The following is a 21,743-nucleotide window of genomic DNA, read 5'->3' on the forward strand; positions in this document are numbered from 1 at the left end:
ACTCACCTCTTTTGTCTGTCATTGCTCAGAATGTCTGTTTATTTGTGTTTTCCTTTCTGTTTCTTGTTAATTACTTTGTTGTGGCGCTTGGATTCTTCATAAATCATTATCGAATGATTTTCTTTGTATGCGATTCTGTTGGGAGGGGCAGTTTATTTTCATATCTCTCCTTTTTAATGAACCGTTTGTTTAAAGGAACCAGCACTCCGTTCTTATGATGTGAACCGAGAGCAGCTCCCGTATTATCTGCAGTAAGACCACCGCCAGCAACAAAAACGACTGTACGCTCCAAAGGCAAACAACACCTACCGTCTTTGTTGTTGCAAAGGAAGATTAAGCATTTAACTAGCTGCTGCACTGCTCTTCGTGGCTCACAAAATCAGCATGTGAGAAGCAAGCCTAGCTTTGGTACTCTTACACTGAGTCATTTTTCTTTGAAGAAGAGACTTAACTGCTTTTTCTATGTGAAACATGTATCATTAGCACACTAATCAGAATACAAACAGCTCGCAAAGGGGATAATGAGGGAGAACTTGTATGTAATACTTGTTTTACATCCACGTGACTCTGTAGAAAAATGTTTTGTTTCGCTGAGCTGTCCTTAATTTGAGGTTTCTTGCTTAATGAGACTTCAAACAAATTCTGCGTTGCCGGTTTCAGGTTTTCATCCCAGAGAGAGGCTTGGGATTTCGGGGGGGGGGGGGGGAAGGAGGGAGGAATGGCTTGAAAAACCTGAGCAAACATTAAGTGAGCACGCCTCTTGAGGAAAGACAGATAAGGCAGCCTTCCTGCATGTGACAGTGTAGAACTTCCAGCTGAAATATCCCGCAGACTGAAAACATGCATTGCAATTTGTGTTTCTTAAGCCCTTTTGAGTGGAAGTTAAATCTAATGAAAAATGTGTTCATAATTGTCTGATAGCTTTTATTTTCTACAAGTTGAAATATTTCTGACTTGGATTTTCTTTTGAGGGCTGTGAAGTACGACCTTTTGGAGGCTGCGAACACACATGTCCTGCTACACACTGCTGTTGGGAGCATGTGAAATGCTAAAGGTTTAAATCAAATTGCCCTGAGGAATGGTTACTGACCTTTTGAATGCAAAGCTGTCAAAACCTTCAGCTAGACATCGGCTAGAGAAGAACACTTAACGGCAGATCAATGCAAATTAGCAAACAATGTGGTTCTGACTTTTGGTAATTCCTAGTTAGAAAGAAACAGCTCCCGTGCTCCAGCAGCTGCTGGGAACAAACCCAATGTGCTTAAGAGATGCCATGAATAACATGTAATAGGTGGTTTTATTGTTGGTTGGTTTTTCATTCTTTTTTTTTTTTTTTTTTCTCGGAGAAAGGCTTTTATAATCTACTTAAGAAATTGAAATTTTTCATTAATTACCAAATCCTGATATAGTTATCTGAGCAGGGCGCTTCACTGACTTCAAAGGGATTTTTGTCTGCTTAAGGAATGCAGGGTCAGGCCCTTAACTAGTGATAACTTTCTTCAGTGGGTTGTCAGATATGACGAACTATGCCACTTTAATGGAGGTTACCCTTGCCATGCCATGCCATCCCTTTGTCCTGAAAACTGGCTTTCTTCACTTGCTCAGGTAATTGAGTTTCTGGGTGGTTATTATGTGGAGCTGGAAATGACTCTGCCCAAAACTGCACTTTCTGTAAATGTAACTTCTTTATGTTGAATAATAATAGCACATTATTTTCTGGTTATGATATGTAATAAATCTAGTGAGGGGAAGTGTTTGACAGATTTATGACTTGTCCCATTTTATGAATTGCTGCCCAACAATTAGTTGTCCATCCTTAATAGTTTCATTCCTAATTAGTTCTTTCTGTCCTATTGCTTGCTGCAATGCAAAGTTTTAAATGAGTGCCTTACTTTCTATGTCAACTTACAGAATTGGACCAAAGAGAACCCATCAGGAAACTGTTCATTCATATGTTGAATTTCAGACCAGTAATTATGAGCAACCTCTTGTGTGAACAGTGGTAAGCAGTCATATATATATCCCTTGCTGATTAATTATTTCACAGATTGGTAAAAATAATTAAACGTGCTTAATAGGAATGTTGCAGCTGCTCTTTTGTTAGTGTAATTAAAAGTCAGCTATTAGAAAATTGGAGGTGCTGCTTCACCTAAAGCAAAGTAATAGTTGAGCTCTGTTAACGTGGAGCTAAAAATTCTCTTCTTCAAAATAATTCACTTGTACTGCCCTATGCACTGAGAATTCAAAGTCCATCAAGACTGTAAGAACTTCCAAAATCACTTATTTATTTTATTTTTCACTTATTTAAGTGTCTACAACTTGTTCTAATGGAATAAAAAGAGAAGAAATTTGAAAATTTTCACTGGAATTAGGAAAGCAAACATTTCAGTCATGTAAATCCTTTTTTTTTTTTTTTTTTTTTTTTTTTGAAGTCTAGTTATGTCATTAACTCCTCAGGTATAAACAGGCTGGCTCAGCTGATCTCTCCCTGTAGGAAGAAATTAATCCTGATGACATTCTATGTAATGCAACAATTGAACAGCTCAATTGGTCGATGTGGGGCTGCAGCTGTAAAAAGAATGGGATGAGATGGAAGAGCTACAGCATGTGCCTTGGGTCATCCTGCCCTGGGGGTGCTGCAGCTCGTTTGGGGCACCTTGCAAAGGGCATTTGTGCACCTCTGCCTCTCCTGAAGCTGGTAGGAATTTCTGTACTCTCCTCGAGGGGAGGATTTGGACTGCTCTGTCTGTTGAGGATTTTCTTATCTCTTTCTACGCTACGGAATTGTGCTTCAGATGCTGCAACAGCTTCTGCTGAATGAGATGCCACTGCAGTGCTGGCTGGGGTTTCTAGTCAGGCTCTTGCATGGCCTGGTCCTCTGCTGAGCACATTAGGCCAGTTTCACTCACTCAGATGGAAACTCCTCATCACACAGCTTTTTTCCTAGTTACTTAGGATCAACTTTTTGTTGTGCATATGGTGTGTAGACAGGTAACTGCTGTAGAGAATGCAGTGGAGGGCTACAAGGATGATGAGGGGGCCTGGAGCATCTCCCTTATGAGGAAAGACTGAGAGTCCTGGAACTGTTTAGCCTGGAGAACAGAAAACGGAGAGGGGATCTTATCAGTGCTTATAAAAATCTAGTGGGCAGGAGTCAAGTGGATGAGGCTAGGCTTATTTCAACAGTGCCAAGCAACAGAACAAGGGGCAACAGCCACAAAATGGAACACAGGAAGCTCCATATGAACATGAAGGAAAACTTATTTCCTGTGAGGGTGACAGAGCACTGGAACAGGCTGCCCAGAGAAGTTGTGGAATCTCCTATGGAGATACTCAGAAGCCATGTGGATGCTTTCCTATGCAACCTATGTAGGGAACCTGCTTTAGTTGGAGGTTTGGACAAGAGATCTCCAGAGATCCCTTCCAACCCCTACAATTCTGTGTGTCTGTGATTCTGTATGTCGTACGTGTGTTATTTGCCCAATGCAGCAAGTTCTGCCATGGATCTACATTTGGCTACTTTGACCTTTCAGAGGTATCTGAACATAAATGACAGCGGGATGTTATTTAGACTCTAGCAAACATAATCCCAGGGTATACTGGATAGCAGAATAGCTGAAACCAGGTTCTACTACCGGCAGCCTTAATTGCTGGATGTTCTCTTGATGTCTGTAACTAGGCAAGTACAGCTCTCTGGACCACATGCTGAACTGAACCAGGGACTTGACTGCAGTGAAAAATACGTTTAGTTTTTCCCCTCCCATCAGGACAGATGCACCACCTGATTTGTTACTTGGCCACAGCAGCCCTTGTGCCTCCACCAGTGCAGACACAGTACATTGCAAGTGCAGCACTGCACCAACCCAGGGGCTTATGCTGGTGGCTGTTCCTGTGGGAGAGTCTCCCTGTGTGCCCATCCTCCTGCCCTTCAACACCCACCAGCAGGGCCAGACAGAGTCCTGAGCCGATTGGGCCCTGTGCCTCAGCCCCTGCCTGCTGCCCTTGGCTCCCCTGCAGTGCTGTGCAGAAAGCTCTTCCCAAACAATGGGAAGCCCTATGTGCTCCCAAGTGATTCCAGCAGCCCAGCTGAGGTAAAATGCCCGTGGCTGCAGCTGATGGAAGTGGTAATTTCAGCATCAAAATTACAACCCCCTGTGCTGCCCAGCTTTTGGTTCCCTTCAGCCCTGCCCCCCTCGCTCCCTCCTTGCACCCAGGTGTTGCCTTTAGTGGTCCAGCCTGAATTCTTGATGCAGCCATTCTGCTGCAAGTCACAGCTCCATGTGGCCCTTCAAGCATCTCGGTCTCCATCCCCAGAGCCACGTTACGCACAGGGGCACTCGCAGGATGAGACTGCTTGCTCATGAGGGGGAGGAGGTTCTGGGAACATGCCTTGAAGGCTCCCAATCTGTTTATCTTCACACTCCTGAGAGACGATCACTCTCCCGTGACAGGGCAGTGCACTGAGGGAGCTGTGCTGGCAGTGGGGAGATAAACCGGCGGGGCACAGGCTGTGCGGGCCAAGTGGCCTCTCCTTGACCAGCAATCCCTTATGTCTGCGGGAGATGGAGTGGGACAGGAGCAGCAGGAAGCCTCCTCCAATCCTTTTTAGTAGTTCCTCGGAATAAATTGTAGATAAGAGGAAAGACAGCTGAGAATGCAAAGACAAAGAAAAGAGCCGCAGCCTTTCACAGCATAAACGAGTAGGTACCTGGAGTGAGGTACATACAGTGATTGATAGTTGGCCTCTGACTTGCTTTGTTTTTTGTTTATTTTATTTCCAGTAATTGTTTCCTGATTGCAAACATAGAGAGGGAAAAAAGACAAATGATTTGCGTGTTTCCTGTTGTAACAGCAGAGTGAAGGTAACTTATACGGGGATGAAAAGAGACCATATTTCATGCTTGTTGCTAAACAAATAGCTGCAGAACAGTGGGTTGTCATGCTAAGCGAAAAAGGCGCTGACAAAAAGCTGCCTCTGTCTCAAAGGTTTGAGAGATTCCTTTGTAGATTCAAACACAGAAAGTGGTAACCTAGGAGATATTCTCTTTCTGCCCATTTATTCTCAATCTGAAACTTATGTTGTTGACCCTGTGTATTAACATCTTGATTTATAGAAGATGACGTCATCATCATACAGTACTCGGTATTTTCAGGATTTTGACTTTATATTTGTTGGAGAAATTGTTGAGCGAAGGGACTGTTCTGAGCCAATTAAAAATGTATGCATTACTAATGCAGCATATGGGGCAACTCTCCACCTGCTGGCTGTTCTTGTTCTTCCCTGCAATGTTCGTAAACCATTATTGAAGTTATTCCGTGTATTTCAGTGCACCGACTGTATAGCTGCTGCCCTGTGCTATTGCTGTACCGTCAGCAGCGTGGTGTGATCTTTCCTGACTCTGTGTTCATTTTATGCTATAAGAGGGAATAAAACCAGGGGGAAACAAGTCCTACCAGGGAAAAAAGAAACAATTCTCTGATAGGTTGGGTGTCTGGAGGAACTCAATGCAGGCAGGGTGGCATTGGCTCTGGCACAAGAGCCTTGGAAGAGGGAGCATAGGGCTGCTGTACACCTGAATCCCACAGTCAGAGTTCTGCACTGTGTGTAAGAAGAAGAGTGCACCTGGGATCAGGTATGCTCTCAGGTTTGTACCCTTTCTGTGCAGCTGTGGCCGTGTTGTGTGTTAAAAGCATCAAGAAGAGGTCATCTTCTCCTCCCTAAACTCATGGCAGAGACCATCTTTGCTCTGGTATGACTAGAGCAGCCTCTAGGGAACTATGAAGCAACATGGCTAAGGCAGACCCCTTGATTTGGGCCAGCAGATCAGTATTGGAGAAGGTGACTGGAAGGAAGAAAAAAAAAAAAAAAAAAAAGACTAGTGTATCAAATAAATGGATTTCTTCCACTTTGGTGTTTGTTGGTTTAAAACCATACGAGATCTGTGTTAAAATCCCTTTGTCGATGAGGTGTGCTTTTCCTGTACAGGAAGGCTCCCTGGAGAGAAAGTTCATTAGCATCCCAAGGGCTCAGCCCAAGGTGTGTTTGCCCATCTGCTCCAGGAAGGAGTGAATCTCCTTTGAGAAGGCAGCTGAGATGGTAACTGTACGTGGGTTTGGAATGAAGCAAAAAACCACTAAGTGACCAAATGTGCCGAAAGCAAACATTTGTATGGTGAGTCTTAATGGAGCTGGCTTAACATATTGTAAATCTGTGAATACAGTTGTAATAGGATCAGAAGTTTGGCATGAGCAACAAGCAAGTGGCCGAGCTTGCCTCTAGTGACACCAGATCAAAAACATTCAGAGCAAGAACTGTAAAGAAGAAAGGAGTTTCTGTAAGCAGAAGGGAGTGACGCTGCACCAGCAGCACTGCAGATGCGGCTGCCATCAGCTGGATTTCAGGGCTTGACCAGCTGCAAGCAGAGCTGAGACAGTGCAAATTGCTGTAATTCTCCTGCAGTTAAAAAGGCTCTGGCAATTACCACTGCTCTCAGGCTGCTCTGAGAGATGTCTGCGGTTCCCATATAGTGGCAGCGGTACCAAGGTGGCTGTGCCATCCTCTGTCCTGGGTGCCTCTGGCTATAGCCATGGGGCAAGCCAGGATGTGGCAGTGGGGAAGGGTTGAATATGCAGGCTGGAATCAGCGGGGCCAGCAGTTTTGATGGTTTGGGTGTTTGTATGTTAGTTTAAAATGAGATTTGGGCTGCAGCTTGGGTGTTGTGTCCAGGCCAAACAGTGCTGCTTTGATGGCTTTTACCAGAGCACCAGTATGATACAGCCAACACTCTGCTATTCCTTCTTCTCAGGTTTCTGAACTGAAATGAAAGCTGAGCTGAACTGCTCAGTGCAAAACTGACGACAGTAATAGTGAGCTTCTATCTGGTTCAAACTGCAAGCAATGTAAATGAATTAAAACCACAAAAAAAAAAAAACTTGCTCCAACCTGGAAGGAAACAATATTCTCACCCTTATCCTGGATCCGTGCCTTGTGGCTCCTGAGGTCTTGAAAACAGGGAGTTCACCAAGGAAAAACCCATTTCCAGGTGAATTTTCAGTTTCTTTCCTTTCTCTGAGGCTGCTATATGCCATCTCAGTGAAGAGTTCTGCCTGTTTGCTTTCATTCTAGAGATGCTGGCAGCACTTCAGACAAAGCCTATCAGCATCATGGTCATGAGACTTCATTAACTGTCAGAAAGTCCCTGTCTCTCTTTGCTGGCTCTTAACATGAAAAAAAATCTGGACTTTGCATTTTCACCCCATTCAGCAGCCACACGCACAGAACACTGGAACAAAGACTTGAGCTGGATCAGTTCGTGTCAGTCTGATTTTTAAAAGCTTTATTTTCAGGAAATGTATAACCTGTGCTCATCAGGGCTGAGGCTGAGGGTGAAGTGCAGCGTAAGGTAAGTCAGGTAATCCATAAGCTGCATGCTGTTATTCCAGCTGTTGAGAGCAACCTTTAAAGAGAACTCTTACTACCGAGGTCTGAAGGCATTGAGGAGGTCACTGCTGAATTACTACAAGGTATTATTGCTTTGAGAGATGTGTGCATCTCACTTACAGACACGAAAATCAGAGGGAGAGCATATATGGACCTGGAAAGAACCACAGAATTAGGAAGGTTTTTCATAAATTTCTCACATTTGCCAAAAATAAAAATCAAGACAAGTGAAAAATTCTGCATTGATGAGAGGAGAAAAACTGCTGCTCTGGAGCAAAGTAGGCATGGATTTGTTTGTGTTGGCTGGCATTATCTTATACCCTGTGGACTGTCATTACGCCTTTCTCAAGATAACAATTCTGCGAGGCTGTTAGCAGAGGAGGTAATTATGTTTATTGGCTCCATACTTACTAACGTGGTGGATTTGACAAAGTATGGCTGGCAGTGCCTTTAAACTGTGGCTCAGCCAGTGGTGAAATATGAATTTAGATATGTTATCTCAAGTCTGCACCATCTCTAAGGCAATTTATTACTGGAAAATGTGTTAAGATAAAAACATCTGACAAATGAGGGAGGGAGAGTTTGTGCTGATCTGGTTACAGCACTGCTTTATTCTAGTATGGAATTTATCTGGTTTGCTCAAGAGAAATACGAAAATGGAAATATTTGGTGTTGCTTGCAGCTGCGCAGACACAGACACAACGAGTGCTCTGAAGGGACGCACTATTCTTTGCTGATCCACTTCAAACAAATGCTGCATTTGATCTCATGAGCCAGAACCTCCTGCTGGCACAGCACAGTCCGGGGAGACAGCAAAGCAGTGTCAGCGCAGCAGCAGGACACAGCAGCGAGCACAGACAGCGCAGTGAACGCGAACCACCCACGAGTGGGGACAGGGCTGAGTGGGGACAGGGCTCTCCCTCCGCTCCCTTCCAGAAAGCATAGTTGCCCCGTTACCTACTGTGACCAGAGTCTACCCTGACAAGAGCTGGGGGCTGGGGAGAGGTATCCCTCCCCAGCAGAGTGGGACTGTGCTCTGAGCTGGGACTAATGCACTGCAGTGATTCTTTTGCCTCAAACTACGATGCTAAGCACCAGTGGCACTCCATTTCTGCGTATTCACTTCGGGTCGGTGTCTGCTGGGGGGTCCCACTCAGCCCTGCTGCGAGCAGTGCCCCCGGGCCCGGCCTAAAAGTCTTCCACGGGGCCCTGACCCCCTGGCTGGGGGCACTGCTCTGCTGCTCGGAAGGACACGCAGGGGTGATGGCTGGAAGCAATACATCACCTCGGAACAGATCCGAACCGCGTCTCGGATTACATCTGCCCTAATGGGAAATCCATACGGAAAATGAAGCCCGCTGATAAATATTTGGTAGTTACGCACTGAAAATGACTGCACTTTTGTACCACAGCACAAATGTGTGGTACTCCCGGGCCTTCATCAGACTGTCTCAAAAACATTGACTGTATCTATTTGTTTTCTTTTATGCAGTAAAATGCCTCAGCTATGGAATTGTTCTTATTTATTTTGAATCAAGTGAGAAGAATTGCAGAAGTATTAAATTCCATTTTCATGTTTTATTAACTTTATTTGGAACTGTTCCATTTGACACCCCAGTAGTTTTGCACAGTTCCTCACTCCAACTGTCCTGTGAGGTGCAGTGCATTCCTGGGCCATCGTGCTGTGCATAGTACTCATCAACTTCTGAGGAAACACCCCAAATCGTGAGGTGAATCCCACATAGTTCAAAGATACCTAATTTAAGACAGTGTCAGAAGAGGAAATTGCAGATAAAAATAAATTGAATGTTTTTGTTGCTGCGACTATAATTGAAACCCTTTTTTACCTATTTACTCCAGTGTTATTTGCTCTCCCTGAACCCAGTGCAGTGCTGAGCACAACAGCGGTGCAGCAGCAGAGTGAGTCATGGGGTGCCCTGCAGATGCTGGGAGGGCAACTGTGGACCTGCAGACCTCAAACTTCCCCACCAATGTGTTTGTTTTCCAGCAAATCTTGAATTCAAGTTGAGTAGGAGAAAGTACAAGTAATGGAATGGGCTGCAGACAGGTGAGCTCGCTACAGGCAACGCTGAACTTTGTTTATAAGCAATTTAAGTTGTTTTTGAGCTCTAATAAATGATTTTTTTTTCTAGTTCATACTTTTTTGTGACTGGATAAAGTAAAACACTGAGGAAGTTTCAAAAGGACCAAGTGGGTCCTGATGCTGTATCTACTCCTATTTGGACACCAAAATGATGGATGTGCCATTCTGCTGTGCGAAGTGAGTGTGAAACTGCCCGACACCTCTTGGGTAGCTGTGATTTGCATGCAAAACCCGTCTTTCCTAATTACCTTTCCTGAATACTCATGCCGAGATCAGAGAAGCTGAACCCATATGCTCAGGTATTTCTGACGAGTAAGAAAGGGGATGGAGGTGAGCTACGGCTTGCACCGTGATTGTACAGCCCTGCCGTTCCATTGGGGGCTTTTTAGCAGAGTCAGGAGCTGAGGCCGTGGCCCGGTGATGATGCAGCAGCAGGACAGGGTTTGGCTGCCGGCTCCCGGGAGCTTTGCAGCGCTGGCAGGAACACAAAGCAGTACAAACAGCAGTACAAACTGCTCGTCCCTGCCGTCAGCAGCTCTCACAATGAATGCAAACAGGGGGCAAATCTGCTGAGTAAGAAGATGCCTTCCATACGGGGTAACTTTAGAAACGATAACTCTGAACAGACAAAAAAGAGCTTAGAGTCCCCATTTCCAAATCAGCTGCCAGCGTGGGTAAGATCACGGGTGAAGCCGAGAGCTTAAACGATACCAGCAGCGTTTGGTTTGATGACAGCAGTCGGGTGCCTGCTATCAGCCCGGGCTGGGGCTCCCGGGTCGTGTGCCCGCTCTGCCGAACCGGGCGGCACCGCACCTGCACCAGGCACCGCAGGCGTCGCCGCCCGCCGGGCACGGAGCCGCACGCGTGCCCGGCGCACTTGCAAATGACGACGGCCCGGCTTCGGAGGGCTCCGGGTGGGGTGGGTTTGGGTGGATCGCCGCACGGCACGGCCCGTGCAGAGCGCAGCCCGCGGGGCCCGGCGGGTCGGGGGTCGCTGGAAGCGGCCCAGATGGCGCCAGCTTCCCCCCACCCCCGTTCCTTCCACCGCCCCTCGTGAGCGGGCTCCTGCCCCCCGCCCGGCCGAGCCTTCCCCGCCCTGGGGGCATTGTCCGCCGCAGCCCGCCCCGTCCAGCCCGGCCCTCCCCCCGGCCACCCGGCCCTGCCCCTCGCCCCTCTCCTCCCCGAAGGCCAATGGAGACGGGATGCGGAGAGTAGGGCCGGGACGGGCGCGACGGGGCCGCTCCGTCCGCCCCCAGTCTCCTCCCCTCGGCCGCTGACCGCTCTCTCGCGGCGGCCGGCGGGGCATGCCAGCCGCGTCCCGCTGCATGGCGCTGCTCCGGGCGCTGCTCGGGGCGCTGCTCCTCCCGATGCCAGGTGAGTCAACACGCGCCCGCCGCCGCCCCATTGTCCGCTCCGCTCCGCGCGGCCGCACGTGGTTTTATTTATCCGACATCGGCGCCCGCGCGGCACCGGGAGCGAGAGGGAGACGGAGCGCGAGGGAGAGCGCGAGCGCGGCCCCGCTTTGTTCGCGCCGCGCCACGACGGGGCGAGCGGCGCGGGGCGGCGGGCGGCGCCCCGCCGGCAGGAGGCGCTCGTGGGCCGCGGGGCGGGCGGCGGGCGGCTGTGAGCGGCCACGCGCTCGCGGCCCGGGGGTGCGTGAAGGGCCGCGGGCGGGAGGCCCTCGGGGGGCCGGCGATCAGCCCGAGAGGGTTCCGCCAAAGAGTTCTTGTAAAATTAACCTTTTACGACTCTCCCCGCTCCAGCTCATTTGACAGGCTTGTAAAATTAGCGAGCTCGCTGCCCGGAGCTGTACCGGCAAAACGAAGCCGACACCTGTGCGGCAGCCCCTGCGATAGGGCGCGGCGGGGCTGTGTGGCGAATCCCGCGTGGTGAGCGCCGAGCGCGGCTGTGGGCGCGTTGAGCTGTCGGGGCGTTGCAGAGCCCGACGGCTTCACACGACCCAAAGCCCGTAGCGCCGATTTCCCGGAGGTTCTGGGGTGCGGCTGCGGGGGGCCGAACTCCTTGCAGTCGTTAATAGTGAGTTAAGTTGCACCTCGTGCTGTGCCTGCTGCTCCCAGCTCGCAGTGCACTCCATCCCTACAGCCGATGTCTTTCTCTCTCCCTCAGGAGTGTGGTGCTTTAGCGAACTGTTCTTTGTGAGAGAGCCTCAAGATGTGACTGCCTCCAGGAAGGATGCGGTGGTGTTAGACTGCCAGGCCCGCGGGGAAGCTCCTATAACTATTACGTGGCTGAAAAACGGAGGCAAGGTGTCTGAAAATGAAAGGATCTACACCTTATCCAATGGCTCTTTGTACATCAGTGAGGTGGAAGGAAGGAAAGGAGAGCAGTCTGATGAAGGATTTTACCAGTGCTTGGCTCTGAACAAGTATGGAGCCATTCTCAGTCAAAAAAGTCACCTCACGCTAGCAAGTAAGTGCCAGCTCTTGTTTGTTAACCTGCTCCCGAGTTTGTGGCTAAAGCTCCTCAACAGTGCAAAGCGACTTAATGCTTTGATGTTTGTGTGCTTGAAAAGATGAATCCTGCAGGTTTGTTTCTTTTTAGATGTGTAAATATTATGAACAAAACTTGTCATCACGGCCCTGTTCAGTCCCTGGTGTGGGCAGGGAGACAGCCACACAGGGGTCTCATGGATTTGGTGCCTTGTGTGTGTGTGTGCAAGCTGCAGTGCAGAGCTTTGTTGGTGTGCAACCTGCTACAAAAGTTCTGGATCTGGTTTCTCAGGTGCCATTTGTGAAACTTTTCCACGGTTATCTACAGATCTAATCTTTTTTCTTTTCCTGGTCTAATAACTTGATGCTGTGCTGAGCAATCTTGGGGATATCTTGGGGCCAGAGCAGAATGATAGTAGAGTTGCCTGTCTTTGAGATGGGAGGGAGCAGAACGGTTTTCAAGACCTCCATGAAGACTGAATTACCAAGTCCTTACTGTTCCAATAGATAAGATGAGAGGGAATGGCCTCAAGTTGCACTTGAGGAGGTTCAGGCTGGACATTAGGAAAAGCTTCTCCAAAAGTGTGGTCAGGTATTGGCACAGGCTGCCCAGGGAGGTGGTGGAGTCACTGTCCCTGGTGGTGTTCAGGAGCCATGGAGATACGGTACTTGTATGGGTTAGCAGACGTTATTGGTAGGTGGACACTTGGACTAGATGATCTTGGAGGTCTTTTGCAACTTTAATGATTCTGTGATTCTGTGCCAAGCAGACACAGGTACTGTCCCATTTGGAGATACTGCAGGGTCCTCTGGGACCAATGATAAGGGCCTGTTACGCTGTGCCATTAGGGAAGCAAGAGTCATGACTGTAGGGCACTCCAGGCCCTTATGCTGGATGAGTGGTGAGAGGAATAGTTGCATGTTAGTGCTATTACAGCCCTAACAGTCTGACTCTGAGTGTGTGTTGGCTTCCGTTTTCCTACCATCTTTTAATGTATTGAATAAGAGATGTGTGCTGCAGAATGAATGCTATGCCTTTCCCATGACAGTGCAGAGCTTTGCCAGTAGGCTGGAGTCATTTCAAAGAAAGTGTAACACAGAGCATACACAGTTTATGTAGTCTTCTCATGTTCCCTCACTAATAGAACTTAACTGATTAACTTAATTTAATAGGAAAAGGCTTCCTTTGACCTCTTCAACTCTGTTCTTAGTGGCAAGTTGCACTAAACCGTGGCACTGATACCTTTGTGGAAACTAGGAGTTACTTGTAAATTACAAGTTTATCAAATTCAATCTGAAACTAGTTAATATAGTTGGTACATGATACTCATGTTAATATTCAGGCTTTTCTTAACATCTGTATTTTTTTCTTCTGTACTTCTGAACGGATTACAAAAACTTAACAGTAAGGTATCACAGGAAGGTGTGAAATACCTTCTTCAGTGAGCCAGAGCTTTGGGCAGTGGAAAGCCAGCCTGGAAGCAGGTGGCTCCAAGTAAGTTATGAATTTGTCATGCTGCGAGAGGCTGTGAACTGTAAATTTTTAAAAACTGGCTATTTATTACTTTGTATCATGATATCTTATTAATAGGATTAATAGACTCCGTGGGTCTTGGATACTTTTGATTAAATGGCGAAAAATAAAGTATTGATGTTGTTGATGCTTACATTCACATCATTAGCTTTCAGAGAGTCAGCACCGTTAATAAAAAGGCTGAAGAAAGCTGTCCTTAAGAGGCTAGGAATCTCAAATTTACTAAGTATAAAACAAAGCAGTAAATGATGAATTCTGTCTGTGAGACTGAGGAAAAATAAGCAACATTTTAAATCTGAGATGATGTAAGTTAAGCACTGTGTTCTTGAGCTCAGAACTTCTGGAGCAGTATGGAGCACTGCATGCATTTGTGTATCACAGTAATACTCTTGTACCATCTTTTTTCCCTTTCCTTTGAGGCTGTGTCAAAAGCTTTCCTTTTTTTTTTGAATGCTTATGGCTGGTGGAGAAAACCTGAAGAGATAGTAGATCCATAATGATCCAGTAGGTGTTACTGACTTGAAGTGGTTAACTAGTGATCAAATGTGAAATTATCCTATGCACCAGTTTGTTCCTTTTGGTCATATTCCAGTCTGCTCCATTTCAGAGTGTCATATCTTTACTGTCAACTACAAATAAAGCAGTAATTGGTATAATTACCATTGGTATCATTGAAGTCCAGAAAGCACGTGCAAAATTAGTTTTATATCTCATTTTTACAGGTTCTGCTGGCTGTTGTGTCTTGGCTGTACTTTGTAAAGGTCTCAAGTGAATGAAATTTGAAGTCTTGTGGGGGATTTTTTAGGCTTGTAAATGTGTTCAGAGGCAGTTCTCAGTTGCTTCGAAAGCAAATTACCTCGTGGTCAGGGTATGGAAGGAACCGTACATACTAAACAGGTGGAGAATAGGCATTAAATGGGCATTCTTTCTTGGGAGGAAAAAAGCAAACGCTGTCTTTAGACTCTGGTAGCAGCAGGGTGCGAGGATGTTCTTTTACTCTGCGTGGTCAGAGCTTTTGCCAGTAAGCTTATCTTTTGCTTCAGAATTGTAATGTTTAGTGTTGCATTTGGAAACCAATAACTTTAATCTGTCCAAGAGTTTAAGATTTGAACACACAAGGAGATCAGGTCTTGGTTTCTAAAGTTAGGAACTGGAAGCTGAAGGTTGCACTCTTGGCAAGAATTCCATTATTCATGTGCAAATTAAGAATTCACAGGGTTAAAAGGTTAGAAACTGGCCAGGATGAGGTTTACCCTTGTGATAAAGAGCAGATGACCCTCATTCATTGGCCAGTGCTTTCATGTAGCTCCTCTGCAAAGTTAGTGATTGCCATGAATTGTTCTTGAGGAATGCAGAAATTCAAATGTGAGCAGGCCTTTCCTTAAGTGTCACTATGGAGCCTTATCTCCTGAGCACATCAGAGTAGGTCTGCAGGGACAGGGTTCCTCCCCAGAGGCCCCAAGGCTTTGCTTTCCTGTTGTTCATCCATGCACAAAAGAATTTGACTAATTTAGGGCTTTTTTTTTTTTCTTTTTTCGGTAAGATCCCCCTACTCTTTTGAAGGAAGCTATGGAGCTGAGCTATCGCTTAGGTAAAAATAAATATTCGTTTCAGTACATGCTTGTAGCTGTTTCCAAAGCAGCTGATTGACACAGGGGGGAGAGAGGGGAGGTTCCTGTGTACCTCTTCGTGAGGCTCCATGTGGGGGGGTGAAGTGCTAACAGTGAGGAGTAAATGACTTGCTCAAAATTCATCTTATTGCAGCCACAGCGACTGGGAGAGCTCTCTGGCTAGAATATAAAAGGAATGTAGAACGTGGATAAAGCCCAAGCACTTTCGGTGCAACTTTGAATCGGCTAAAAATGAAGTGAGATTTCTGTATTTCTGCATTGTAAATTATGAATAGAAGTTTAACCTTAGACTTTTAGACAGTCTACAGTTGGATGTACAGACATCCAATAAAATAACACTAAGAAAAATGGAGAAGGAGGAATCATGTTTTGAAGTTAGTAACACAGGCTTTGAGTAGAGGCCGGACAGGATGCTTGTTTATTTCTTTTTCACAATGAGTGGGAATTGGAGTCTTGGATGGATGGAATATATACAGCTGTGAGGAGTATTCCTAGACTATTTTACAGTTTATGAAATATTTGGCCTGGTGCACGTAGCAGACTGCTTTGTGGAGAGTTTGTGCTTTTGCTTACCTGCTGGGGCGGCGATGTGACTTCTGGTCCCACTGCAATGTCAATAATTGGCAATGTTTATGTTTTTATATCCTACATCTCTTGCTCTGCTTTTAAATATTTGATTACTTAAGAGTGCCTCCCACTGAGCCTTATCCTCTACTGTGGCAATCATGCTTTCCTAGCAGTAAACCATGCTTGTTCCAGCTGCTTGTTCCCACTTCTGCATTGTGCCCTTCCTTGTGTGGGCACAGCTACACATGTGGCTAACAGCACACGGAACTGGTGAGGGTTAAAATAATAGAATTAAAATAAAAGGTGATTTTTAACCCAGGTGAGTTCCCTGATGTGGTTTGTCCTGGAGCCACTTGCACTGGTTGTACTGGTGTAACTGAGAGGAGTGATGTGGAGGTGAGAAGGCTTGATGCAGACAGAGAAAGACTACTGAAAATTAAATAGCCACAGAAATAAGTGTTCATCAAACTGTGGCTTTTGTAGAATGTGAACGTAGGCAGAAATGATAACAGCCTTTCTGCTGTTAATTTTTTTAAGTTAATTTAGTTTTTTACTTTAGATAAGGGGGTGAGTAGCTGTGGTCTAACACAATACGAACTTTATTTTGTGTCATTTGATGTATCCTCCAAATTTTTCTGCAGCTCACAGGTATGTTTAATGATGTTAATTAATAATGGACAGAGAAAGAAAGTTCTGCAGTGAGGCGGGGGGCAGAAGGGCACGAGTGTTTTTTCACTGAGGTGGAATGAAGTGGCAAATGGCTGGTGCAGGGAATGGCCTTGTATTGAAAGAGATAACAAGTCCTAATGCTGTAGGACTAGAATGGTTACAGGCAGTTTGAGGAAGCTCTTGTTTTTGGTTTTTACAAGTGCTGCCTTATAGCTGTTGTTTTGATTAATTGATTTGAGTGTCCTGGGGAGAGAACCTTGCTTCCTAAGCTGAGGGTGGATGTGGCTGTTCCTTAGTGTGTTTAATTCCAGTATTTAAGGCAGGAGGAAGATGTTTAATGTCTCAGTTGGGGTGCTGATTGTTAAGAACAGTAAGATTTTTGTTTTTTAACTGAAATACAATGAAGAAATTAAAAAAAAAAAAGACAAATGTTTTTCTTTCTAACACTTTTCCTTTAAGAATTTTCCTGCAGAACTCTCGAACATCTTTTGAGCTGAGCTTCTAAAACGAATTTACAGAAGAAACTGTCAGCTTCCTTTAAGACATGACCACTGCTTACCTTTCTCCTTTCTTTACCTGTTCTTTCAGCAGTAACTGGTCTGCACTTCTTAACTGTCTTCCTCAGACTAAAGCATGGGCTTTTAGATCATTGCCAGACAAAAGAAATATGAATCTCTACTTAACACATATGCACAACGTTTGTTTCCACTACCATGTCACTAGAGAATTGCGATTTTCAAGGGATTTCTCAACACTTTAGCTTCAAATTTGTCAAACATAATGTCAAATTGAGCCATTTTGTGCCCATGCTTTTCTTCTGAGCTAATATGACCAGACTTCTTATGTGTTTTTTGTTTTGTTTTGTTTTTTGTTTTGTTTTCCTTACTGACTTTTATCAGTTTCACTTTATAATGTCTAATGCTTTTACCAACTTGATTTTTAAAGGATTGTTTGGTCTTACTGGTGGTGGGCTCTGTAGCTAATAAAACCTCCTGTCTGAGAAAGGTTAAAGGGAAACACAGTTCCGTGTGGCATGGCACTTCTGGAAAGTTGCTCAGAGCTATGACCAGAGGTGTGATTCTTACGTGTGGTGGTGTTGCGAAGTATTGAGATTTCTTTTCTACTTTTCTAGTGCAGCAAAAGATGCTGTTCTGTTCTTGCAGTGTAGTGCTCTTCCCTAACACCCCTTTCTTCCCCCTCCCTCTCTCTCTGCATTTCTTGGTGTAGAAATTGTTGAAAGGGCATTCAGTAAGGCCCCCTTTTGTCAGCCAGCTCTGATTATCCTCAAGAAAAGGATCTCACTCTGAGCAGTTGTTTGCCTAGAGACTTGTTGTCACGTCCTCACAATTTAACAGCTGTGGCTATTGATGGTGCGCAGAACAACTTAAGACAATGACAAAAGAGAATCTTGGAGGAAGAATTTAGAAGTTACTAAGCATTTTCCTACAGAAATGGGGTCATTTCCATTGTTGGACAAATTTGTGTTTTGTTTTTGGGTGTTCTCCTCATAATTTCATATTTTTCTACATCTTACATTCAAAATTGTGAACATTATCTTTTGTTTAGTTTTGCATTGTGGGTTTTTTTTTCCGTTCCATCAATAGGCCCAGCTGTTAAATTGGGATTGATTACTTCCAGTCTTTATAACTGGTAATCACCACCTAAGTGAAAAAGTAATCAACAATGTCAAATCTCCACATTTTGTTGAGCAAGTGTGGGTTGTATGGTCAACATTAGTTACCAGGGTCAACCTCTACTTAGCTTTTAAGCAGCAGCATTTTAAGCAGCCTACATTTTTAAGTTGATTGTCTCAGCAATTGAATTAGAGGAGAAAAAAATCAAAGTAAATTGTTTGTGCTGGACAGTTAGAAATCCACTGGGTAGTCTTCCTACATCTGTAGTAAAATTTTTTTTTTAATGGATAAAATTGTTACTTTTTTGCAGATAGAGATACAGCAGACATAGAAAGGAGAAGGTTATGAAGCCACTGGTTTGACTGTGGTTTGTATAATGAAGTTACAACCTTCTCTTCTCTGTTGTTTTCTCTGTATGTAAAAGGATTTGGAGGGAGATGGCTTTCCTTATGTATTACAGGGAAATGTAAATAAGTAGTACCAGACAGATATTTATATATATTTTTGCTTGATGTTTCATAACTCTTAACTGTAACTCTGGTTAATTTTTTCAACGAAATAAAATTTGGTCTTCTTGGGGAAGGGAAATCTTTGCTCTGTTCTATCGATGTGAACATTTGCAAAGGCAAAACAAACCAACTAACCAACCAAACAAAACCCAACAACATCAAAAACCAAAGTGATTTTGGATAATATAATCATCATGTCAAGGCCTGGTTCCAAAACTCATTTCTCAATTGCATGTCTCTGTTGGACTTCTGATAGATCAGTGGATCTGCAGTCCAGGGAAAGTCTAAGCATCATTCCCACCTGATCCCAGGTGCACGCAGGTCTAATTTGTGCTTGGGAAGCTCACTTAGATTCTTCTTATTACCATAATCCCTCAAATGACAAGATGCAATTTCTTTGTCTGTGCCCCTGTTACACTAAAGAGCTTTTAAAACTCCTGTTAGAATTTGGCAGATGAGAAAGCTCAGTACATTTCCCAGTAGCAAAGTGGCTGAAGAAGTTACCTTCACTTCTGGCTCGGGCGTTTCATTGTAGCAATCATATCAGAGCACTGGAATGAAACACGAGAGACGAAATAGTGAGAATGAACATGTTATGAAAGTTATAAGAGTGCTGATAAAAAGCTTTATATCCAAAACTGTTACTAGTATTTAATCATTAATTTGAGGCAAACAAAAGTAACAAAGTACCAGGATATTTTACCATCTCTGGGAGGATTACAAGGGATGAGTGACTTAAGTTCTGGGGAGGGAGAAACTTGTCAAGGAGCCTTACTTCTTGGGTTTACAGTTGTATAAACTTAATTCCTCTTCTGACCAGGAAGTAGGAACACGCACATATTCCTATACATTGTTTGAAAATGATCTTAGGGAGTTGTTTCTGCTCATATACAGTGTTTTGAGGAAAGACTTCTGGAACATGAAATAAATGGAATGAGTGATATACTGATTGAGAAGTTGGCAGCAAAACTGAGAACCAACAAGAACACTTAATATAGAAATAAAAAATAGGTAGAAACCTTAGTAAGTGGAGTGTACAGGAGTCATGGGAATGGATGCTGATGGGGCTTACAGAAACATAGAATGGCTTAGGATGAAGGGGACCTTTGAGATCATCTAGTTCCAACCCATCTGCCATGAATGGGGTTGCCAGCCTCTAGATGAGGCTGCCCAGGATCCCATCCAATTTGGCCTTGAATACCTCCAGGGACGGGGCACCCATATTTTCTCTGAGCAGCCTGTTTGTATGCCTCACCACCCTCTGAAAAAAAGAATTTCTTCCTAACATCTAACCTAAATCTTTTAGTTTAAAGCCATTCCCCCCTTTGTCCTGCCCCTATCAGACCATGTAAAAAGCCATTCCCCTTCTTGCTTGTAAACTCCCTTCAAGTATGCAAGGCTACAATGAGGTCTCCCCAGAGACCTTCTCTTCTCCAAGCTAAACAAGCCCCATTCCCTCAACCTTTCTTCACAGAACAGGTACTCCAGTCCTCTGATCATCTTCGTGGCTCTCTTCTGGATCCACTCCAGCGACTCTGCATGCTTCCTGTGCTGGGTGCCCCAGGCTTGGATGCTTTCTTCCAGATGGGGCTTCACAAGGTCAGAGTTGTGGGGGACAATCACCTCTCTCTCCCTGCTGGACACTTCTCATTTAGTGCAGCCCAGGATGCAGCTGGCCTTCCAGGCTGCAAGTGCACACTGCTGGATCGCATCCAGATTTTCATCCATCAGGACCCCCACGTCCTTCTGCGCAGGGCTGCTCTCAATGAGTTGTTCTCTCAATCTGTATTCATATCTGGGATTGCCTTGACCAAGTGCAGCTCCTCATTAGGTTTTCTTGTGCCCACTTTGCAAGAGTGTCCAGATCCCTTTGGATGGCGTCCCTCCATTCTGTTGTGTCAGCTGCACCACTCAGCTTGGTGTCATCAGCAAACTTGCTGAGAGTGCACTTGATCTCACTGTCTATGTCACTGATAAAGATGCTGATGAGCACCAGTCCCAATAAGGATCCTGGGGGGACACCTCTTGTAACTGGCCCCCATCTGGACATAGAGCCATTAGCAACAACTCTCTGGTTGTGAACATCCAACCAATTCCTTACCTGCTGAATAGTTCAGCCTTCAAATCCATCTGTCTCTAATTTAGAGATAAGGATTTGGTGTGGAGCATGGGATGCACTCTGTTCCTTCTGGAAACCTGTCCTTGACTAAGATTGTTAATAAAGAAAAAGGGCATGAGGGGGCAAGGATGCTACTTGTGCTATTCATATCCCAAATCTCTGTCATCGTAGGGAGTTAATTTCAATGACAATTTGTCAGGTGATCTTGAGAAATACGATCTTAGGAAACAAACACAACTTCAGTGTTTTCACGTGGCATATTTCTTCCTGTTTCTGAATCTGGACATTGGTTTAAACTAATGAGTGTGTACATGAAAAAATTGAGTCATGTTATTTGACCTTATATAACATAAACACAGAATGACTTTATACAAAAATAAAGTAAAATTAAAAAAACAAAAAACAAAACACAAAAACAGAGAACATAAAATACAAAAAAATCTAGGGAGCAAGTGGTGGAGGTAAGAGTACTCTTTTGCAAAAAGATGTGCAAAAATGATTAATAATCTGCAAGTGTGGAAGTCCTGTATTTGGATAGCTCAGGAGATGCTAAGGTATGGTTATTTTTAAGAGACATTGCTATAGAATAAAATACAGGTAAGTCATCTGCTCAGTTGAGTTCACTACTAAAAAAGAAAACTAAGGTAGCATTCTGTAGATGATAATGATCATCACAACTTTTCCTCACAAGACTTTATGATTGCACTTTGACTTGTATTTTATCACTTTTTTCAGTGCTAGAATACTACTGAGTGAATTATGTCTCCAGTCTGACAAGAACTGAGTATGAAAGTGATGACTGCTTTTAGAGCCTTATTGAAATTCTCCAGGGCAGTGAGAAATAAAATGCTTGTTATTTCTGAATTACGAATGAAATCTGTTGTAAAAAGCACAAATGTAACTACAGAAGAGGGTCTTGGATATGTCTTCTCATCTATAGAATCTTCAGAACGCATTTTTTTTCATAGTAGCCAGTATAATGGGACTGATGGTAAGATGGATTTTATCTCAAAATGTTGCTGTTCATCAAATCTGAATTCAGACGGGAATTGTCTTTGTCAAGCCTGTGCTTAAGTAGATGTTAG

The 21,743-nt window shown here is 44.7% G+C and overlaps 1 protein-coding gene across 1 annotated transcript in view; it reads left to right on the top strand.

Moving 5' to 3' along the window:
* Nucleotides 1-10,849: 10,849 nt before the first annotated feature.
* Nucleotides 10,850-21,743, top strand: part of PRTG (protogenin) — an 88,055-nt gene continuing 77,161 nt past the window's right edge. The window contains exons 1-2 of the mRNA XM_085233975.1: nucleotides 10,850-10,919; nucleotides 11,673-11,975. Of these exons, the coding sequence (XP_085090101.1) occupies nucleotides 10,850-10,919; nucleotides 11,673-11,975 (373 nt within the window). The remainder of the gene's footprint in view (nucleotides 10,920-11,672; nucleotides 11,976-21,743) is intronic.

The sequence above is a fragment of the Meleagris gallopavo genome, chromosome 12 (genome assembly GCF_905368555.1).
Source record: "Meleagris gallopavo chromosome 12, MGAL_WU_HG_1.1, whole genome shotgun sequence".
NCBI classification, from domain to species: Eukaryota; Metazoa; Chordata; class Aves; order Galliformes; family Phasianidae; genus Meleagris; species Meleagris gallopavo.